Here is a 7,840-nt window from a genome sequence, read left to right as displayed (position 1 = left end):
GGGGGGGCGGTGGTGCTGGGGAGAACCGTGGTGCCAGCAGTGGTTGTCGTTCCTCGCTGGGGGAGGGTGGAGGGAGTAGTGGGTGATGTTGGAGTCTGGGTTGTCACAGCGGAGGTCTCTGCTGGAGAAGACGTGGTGCCTTGTGTTGGAGGGGGAGAGGTCTTGGTGGTGCTGGCCCTGCTAGTGGTTGTGATGATGGTCGTGCCTTCTGTTGGAGGGGCAGTGGTACTGGGGAGAACCGTGGTGCCAGCAGTGGTTGTCATTCCTCGCTGGGGGAGGGTGGAGGGAGTAGTGGGTGATGTTGGCGACTGGGTTGCCGCAGTGGAGGTCTCTGCTGAAGTAGACGTAGCTGTGGAAGTTGTGGTGCTTCCTGTGGTGGTCCTGGAGGTCCTGGTAGTGCTACTGGCTGAGGTGGGCACTGCTGGTGTTGGTGTGATGGTGGTTGTGCCTGGTGTTGGAGGGGGAGAGGTCTTGGTGGTGCTGGCTCTGCTAGTGGTTGTGATGATGGTCGTGCCTTCTGTTGGAGGGGCAGTGGTACTGGGGAGAACAGTGGTGCCAGCAGTGGTTGTCGTTGCTGGCTGGGGGAGGGGGGAGGGAGTAGTGGGTGATGTTGGCGACTGGGTTGCCGCAGTGGAGGTCTCTGCTGAAGTAGACGTAGCTGTGGAAGTTGTGGTGCTTCCTGTGGTGGTCCTGGAGGTGCTGGCAGTGCTACTGGCTGAGGTGGGCACTGTTGCTGTTGGTGTGATGGTGGTTGTGCCTTGTGTTGGAGGGGCAGTGGTACTGGGGAGAACAGTGGTGCCAGCAGTGGTTGTCGTTGCTGGCTGGGGGAGGGGGGAGGGAGTAGTGGGTGATGTTGGCGACTGGGTTGCCGCAGTGGAGGTCTCTGCTGAAGTAGACGTAGCTGTGGAAGTTGTGGTGCTTCCTGTGGTGGTCCTGGAGGTGCTGGCAGTGCTACTGGCTGAGGTGGGCACTGTTGCTGTTGGTGTGATGGTGGTTGTGCCTTGTGTTGAAGGGGGGGGGGTGTTGGTGGTGCTGGCCCTGCTAATGGTTGTGATGATGGTCGTGCCTTCTGTTGGAGGGGCAGTGGTACTGGGGAGAACCGTGGTGCCAGCAGTGGTTGTCGTTGCTGGCTGGGGGAGGGGGGAGGGAGTAGTGGGTGATGTTGGCGACTGGGTTGCCGCAGTGGAGGTCTCTGCTGAAGTAGACGTAGCTGTGGAAGTTGTGGTGCTTCCTGTGGTGGTCCTGGAGGTGCTGGCAGTGCTACTGGCTGAGGTGGGCACTGTTGCTGTTGGTGTGATGGTGGTTGTGCCTTGTGTTGAAGGGGGGGGGGTGTTGGTGGTGCTGGCCCTGCTAATGGTTGTGATGATGGTCGTGCCTTCTGTTGGAGGGGCAGTGGTACTGGGGAGAACAGTGGTGCCAGCAGTGGTTGTCGTTGCTGGCTGGGGGAGGGTGGAGGGAGTAGTGGGTGATGTTGGCGACTGGGTTGCCGCAGTGGAGGTCTCTGCTGGAGTAGACGTGGCTGTGGATGTTGTGGTGCTTCCTGTGGTGGTCCTGGAGGTGCTGGCAGTGCTACTGGCTGAGGTGGGCACTGTTGCTGTTGGTGTGATGGTGGTTGTGCCTTGTGTTGGAGGGGCAGTGGTACTGGGGAGAACCGTGGTGCCAGCAGTGGTTGTCGTTGCTGGCTGGGGGAGGGTGGAGGGAGTAGTGGGTGATGTTGGAGCCTGGGTTGCCGCAGTGGAGGTTTCTGCTGGAGTTGATGTGGTCTGGTAACCTGTTGTTGAGATAAGTGATGTCTTTGCTCTAGGTGAAGTTTCAGTCAGAGGAGTCGTGCTTTCTCTGTCTTTTGGTGACATTGTAGGAACTGTGGTTTCTTGCGCTTCAGTTCCTTGTTTTTGTTTTGTTGGTTTTATGGTTGTCTGTAATGTAAATGGTGTTGATTTTACAGCAGTAGTTGTTGTGAATTCTTCTGTGGTTCTTGGTGTTGTAGTTCGTATTTCTGAACATGGTATGTATCTGCAGCATGATATTCTGATTTCATAATTATAGCAGTGCCTAGATTGTTGGTCTTTGTTATTGCATATTAATCCTATGCTTTGATTACATTGTACGGTTTGGTTAAGATTGTTTATTTCTATATCTGGGTGTTCTTTGGCTCTGCATTCAACACCCTTTGGGTTTTCACACACATTGTATCCTTTATCTCTGAGATTTTCAAATGTTTCATAATCTCCACTGTCCTCTTTGTTTTCAGGCTGTGTGCAGTCATACCATTCTGACCATGCACATATGTTCTTCACACATACAGTTGTCACTGGAGTTGTGGTTGTCATTTCTGTAATTAAAAGGAGGAAATGTAAGTCTTGTCTGTTCTTATTAAAGAAGGTGCCAGGAAAAAATTATTCATCTTCCATACATTTTAATGTTGTATGTAATATTATATATGTTAATGTAGTATTTTAATTTCAGTGAACTTGCTTTGACAGTCTTGAATTTCATTTCTAAGGTAGGTTTTGATCTCAAGTCTGTATTATTTTTCTAGTGGTACTTTATGTGACATTTATGAAAAAAATGTATTTAAATATAGCTAATATGACACCCTTTGGGTGGAAAGTCAATGCATAGGATAACGTGATCTCATGATTGCTATTGGTATAAGTAAGAGGAGGTTTTATTCTTCTTGGTATTATCTCTGTACTTATTTACATTTAACTGCATAACCACACAGGCTTTAAAATATTTCTACAGGTTAATGACTTTTCTACTTATTTTAATATTATAACAAGTAATATATTTATAAATATAAAGTATAAAATATATATTTTACATGTGTATTTTATATATAATACATTATAATATAGAATACACATATACAATATATATGAAATATATAGTAAGTATTTTCTGCTTATTTTAATAAGATTTCTTTTCATATTCTTAGCATTATGAAGATATGTGGAATACATACCACTTTCTTCATATGAATGTTACTTAATAGAAGACCTGAAGTTGAATATTTAGTTCTTGCTGTAGTATTGTATAATTTTGTTGAAATATTTCTCACAATTTCTCAGAATTACATGGTCCCTATAATGAGTTAACTGCAGGAATAATGTAGAGGTGTACTGCAGGACTAGAAGGAAACTGTTGATTTGGTTATTAAATACAATTAGGAAAGGTTCCAAAGAATGGTTTTAAATAATTTAAGCATTCCCTCAAACTAGATTTCTTATCTTTAGTTTGCGCTAATGTAGTCAGTAATTTAAAAAATGGCAGTAATTGTCTTTTGTGTTTTCAGAAGTTGGTCTAGAACTGCTGGTTTTTGTTTGCAAGGAAGTGAGGAGATTCTCCAGGGTGCAATGACTAATAAGCTCTGTTTTTTTTTTTTCCCTGGAAAAACCATGATGAAACAGTGGATACTGAGTTTGTAAAAAATGCTGTGCTCATTTCTTGATTATGGTCTTCTTTAGCAACTGAAGCTGCCAGTGAATTGGTGGCTCCAGCAGAAGTCTACAGTTTCAAGTGAAATTATATGCCATTATCTGATGAAAAGGCCCTCCCTTTCAGGGAATTTTCAGTCCCTTCCAGAGATTTTTCAGTTATTTTAAAGAGTATTCATACGTACCTGAAGTTGTGGGCTGACTTGTAGAAAATGGAAATGTGATAACTGTAGGTATGTCACATTTATAGATATTTCTGTTTATTGTTCCATTGACATCACATGTTGCATTGAAACACCATCCAACTCCATCTGTGATGTTGTAGATGAGTTCACCATATTTATATCTCTTCTCTTCATAAATGCAGTGACACGCTGTAATGCAGAAGTTTATTGTCAGGCATCTATGAAAAGATAATATCCAGTATTTCATTTTCTTAATAATTCTTCCTAGCTTTCTTACCTTTATCATCAAATTTGCACTGTAAACCTTCTGATGTGCATTCACTGAAATAAAAAAAAACATAAAAACCCACATACTTTTTGATTATGAGGTAATTTTATTAGTCATCTTTCTGCCAGATACTATCTTCAAAAGACAGGATACTTTGTGTTTATTCCTTGTGTGTCCAGTTCATGTTGGCTTCTTTTTTGCCCTTGTTTTCCAAAATCTTTCTTTATATTAAACCCAAACTTATAAATAGAAGTGAAGCTAAATATTATGCAAAGCTACAGGTAGAAGTCTTAAGGAAGACTTTCCTTCTTTCCTCCTTATCTCTTTCCTTGCACTTGCAATGCTTTTGTACTAAAAAGAAGGAAAGCAGTGTAAGAATGTAATAAAAGTGTAAGAATTTTATTATTACTACAATAATACTACAAGCAGTGTAAGAATGTAAGAAAATCCTTGGAAGTGGATCCCTATTAGACATCTATACTCCTGGAACAATACTTTTCCTGCCATAGGAATGGGAAATAGAGAAAGCCTCATCATAAAGAACTTACTGTTCTTGTGGTATCTTTATGCTGAGGATTTACAACATAATCAGGAACAATAAAATCACATAAGAACTTCTTACTACTAATGTAGTAAGAAAACTGGCATTAGATAGTAAGGCATTATTTTTACACAGGCAGCATAAACTAGTCCTGTCACGTAACAGGAACATGCAATTTTCCACTGCTGTTTCAATCGTTTTTCCTTGTACACAATTAGGCTGGTATGTTAAGTCTTACCATAAATGACATTCATCCCGTCTATATATCTTTCCATTTTCATTATCATAACAGTCACAGAGACTGACGCACTTCATATCATCCTCATGAAAATATGGCTTGTCTGGTGGGCAGTTAGGGTAGCAGCCTGAAGGAAGGAGAAGGGCATATAGAAGGTAGAAAAGGCGAGAATGAGATACAGACAGCATAAGTTTTATTTGTGCAGAATGTGTTTGCAGGTCTTGTTTTTAATAGTCATAATTTTTACTACTTAATTTTTTCCAATCATTCTAGGAAGTAATGCAGAGTACCAGCATGAGCAGAGCCCACCCACAAGCACTTAGTCCTAGAGACGGTTTTAACTCCAATTTCCATATTCTGCTTCCATTCCTGTGGATGCAGTGATGTTGAAGAGAATTGAATGGTGCAAATGCAGCTGATGGGGGAAATACACTCCATTAAAGACCATTAAAAATATAATAAAATGTACCCGCTTAAAGGTACTTGCAGCTCTTTTTACCTTCTAAACCTGGCAAGTTATGGAGGCATTTTCCACTTGGGTTCCTACAGGTCTTCATACAGGAGGCTCCACAAGGCTTATAGTGCCATTCACATTCCCCTTGTTGATTGTAGTAATCACAGAACAGTGCTAAGGAGAAATAGAAATTTGGACATGTTCAGAAAAAAAAAAAAAGAGCTTTTTTTGACTCATGTCTGTTCATCATATCCCTCCAATGCTGCTTGAACAGTCTTGAAAAGCGTGAATGAATAGGTGAAATTGTGTGACCGTCAAAACAGCTTAGTGTGAAAAGTCTACATAGTGAGATTATAATGCATATACGTAAGATACCCAGAGTATGTGATCAAGGACATCAGCAAGGCACTGTCCATTTAACTACACTCTCAGAAGAAGTGTTTATGACATAAAACTCACGACAAATTGATGGGGTTCTCCAGGCTATGCAGACACCAACTTCACTACATGCTTGAGCATAGGCAGCTACTGCTGTACAAAAGCAATCACAGTCTCCTCCAGTGTCACATGCACAAGCATCTGTCACACATGCTTGGTAATATTTTGCTGGTTCAACCTGTTATTAGAAAGAAATGTAATACTAGACATCCTGCCTCCTAAATTCTTTCTTAGCTTTGCTAGGGTAATTTTCTAAAAATTGTAATATCTCAGAAGAAAGGCCTACATCAGTAATTTCTTTTTCTTTTGTTTATATACACTGTTAAACACCAGAGGTGATGCCAGATGATACATCCAAATCACATAATGACAGATTTTTAGATGCCCAAACTTGTGTCCTAGTGGAAGATTAGATTCATGTTCCCAAGCAATTATAGGCAACCACACTTGAAAATGAGGGTCTCTGCCAATGGAAAGAACTAAGGTAATAGGAAGAGCACAGAGCTACCCTGCATTGTTTGGTATGTACTTAGTGTCAGATAAAGGCTATGCTGATACTTTATTACTATGTTATTTTTTCATGAAGCTTGTGTTCTGTACATGGTATATGAGAATTTTTATTCAAGTCACACTACAAGAAAATACACAGTAATTATGAAATTATTATTCTTTCATAATAGGCTGATATTTCCTATGAAGTAAATGTCCTCTCATTTCTTACAGGTAGGGACTATAAATCTGTCCTATTGAGTGGGATTCAAATTGAAGTTTTCCTGACACGTTTCAAAGTGAAACATGCTAATGAATTAGGCATGCATGTTAAAATGTATGAGGATAGCAGCTTCAATAATACACAGACCTAGTCTTCACACAGTAAACTTCTGCCCTGGGTAGTACCTGAGAGTGACAGGCAGCAAAGACGTTGCTGTTGATGATGCTACACTGCTTCTCTGACCAGGACTTTCGATAAGGGTTGGTAGAACATGGATCCTTTATGCTGTAAGCATCAGGACATGTAGAGGATACTTTCCAGCTGTTTCCAAACTCTAGGACATTCTCTACCACAGACTGACTCCTTGTAGTAAAGTCATTGATGCCGTTGCCATCGTAATTTCCACAGAGGCCACAGATCTGGCCCTGCAAAAGGAAGTAAATAATAAATGGATGTGAGGAACGTGAAATGACATCTGGGACTGAAAGAATACTTGAAATTCAGCTCTTAGAATGGTGCCATTCCATTCTAACATTCCTGAACATCTTCATCCTTTGTTTCCTCAGCAACAGAACAACCAAGGTTAAAAGGATACTGCTGTTGACTTTTCTTCTTTTAAATCTGAACACTAAAACCATCTTTGCATTGTAACCTTCTGTCTTTGAGGTGTGTCTTTAACAAACAAATGAGGACTCACAGTTAGCCGACTAAGCTTTTAATTCAAGCCTTGTTTTATACAATAGATGTACATATAAAAAACAGCCTTACAAAGCTGTCGTAAATACTACCAGTCCAGCCACGTAGTCTACTCTTTGAGTCTTTAGTGTTATGACTGCTCACAGGTATAAAAAGAAACAACATTTTCCTTGCACATCCAGAAATATCCCTCATTCTAAATTTATAGATCTGTAAAACTGTGATAGGCTACAATAGATGCTATGCTTTCTCTATGAATCTAAGGTGCATACTTTCCATATTACTACTATTTTTATAAAGTGCCAGTGGGTGAGGCAGCAAAAGAACCTATGACACTTAAATAAATTTGTATATCTAGTTCTAAATTACACTTAATTTACATACCTAATTGAAATGTCATTGTGTTATACAATAAGATAGCAAATTCCTTATTTACTAGTTTTTAGTACTTACAAGCTAGGAGAAGGAGTGTGACAAAAGGAATACATTTTCCTTATCAGCTGGGTAGATATATGCTTGAAAAATACATGGTAGCATTTTACAAGAGGCTTTCACTCATAATATTTCACTTCCTTGTTCTTGAACTATGATAATTTTATTTGTGTGTCAATGAGAACAGGAAACAGGATTACTTTCAAGATCAAGACTACTCAATTGATTTCTACACATGTAGCTATGTAATTTTAATAAGGTCTGATAACCTTTACAAAGGTTCAGTGGGTAATTTTAACAAAGCCAAGTCCAAAAAAGCAATTTGCCAACTCGAGTTCTGTCAGGCCAAATAGGCACTGAAAGCTGCCTTCAGAGCTCAGAACAGCAGCAGGATGATGACATGGCTTCTGAGGCACCAGCAGAATGAAAAACAACATTG

General features: G+C 40.8%; 1 protein-coding gene across 1 annotated transcript in view; it reads right to left on the bottom strand.

Annotated features, from left to right (window-relative positions):
- Positions 1-1,041: 1,041 nt before the first annotated feature.
- Positions 1,042-7,840, bottom strand: part of LOC103920750 (mucin-5AC-like) — a 27,679-nt gene continuing 20,880 nt past the window's right edge. Inside the window, exons 24-32 of the mRNA XM_009328591.1 lie at positions 6,459-6,698; positions 5,583-5,739; positions 5,169-5,297; positions 4,670-4,796; positions 3,900-3,943; positions 3,623-3,811; positions 1,437-2,332; positions 1,281-1,378; positions 1,042-1,210 (exon numbers count right to left, since the gene is read on the bottom strand). Coding sequence (XP_009326866.1) covers positions 1,042-1,210; positions 1,281-1,378; positions 1,437-2,332; positions 3,623-3,811; positions 3,900-3,943; positions 4,670-4,796; positions 5,169-5,297; positions 5,583-5,739; positions 6,459-6,698 — 2,049 coding nt within the window. The remainder of the gene's footprint in view (positions 1,211-1,280; positions 1,379-1,436; positions 2,333-3,622; positions 3,812-3,899; positions 3,944-4,669; positions 4,797-5,168; positions 5,298-5,582; positions 5,740-6,458; positions 6,699-7,840) is intronic.

Source organism: Pygoscelis adeliae, unplaced genomic scaffold (genome assembly GCF_000699105.1).
Source record: "Pygoscelis adeliae isolate BGI_AS28 unplaced genomic scaffold, ASM69910v1 Scaffold166, whole genome shotgun sequence".
NCBI classification, from domain to species: Eukaryota; Metazoa; Chordata; class Aves; order Sphenisciformes; family Spheniscidae; genus Pygoscelis; species Pygoscelis adeliae.
This window is presented reverse-complemented; position numbering and strand designations above follow the sequence as displayed.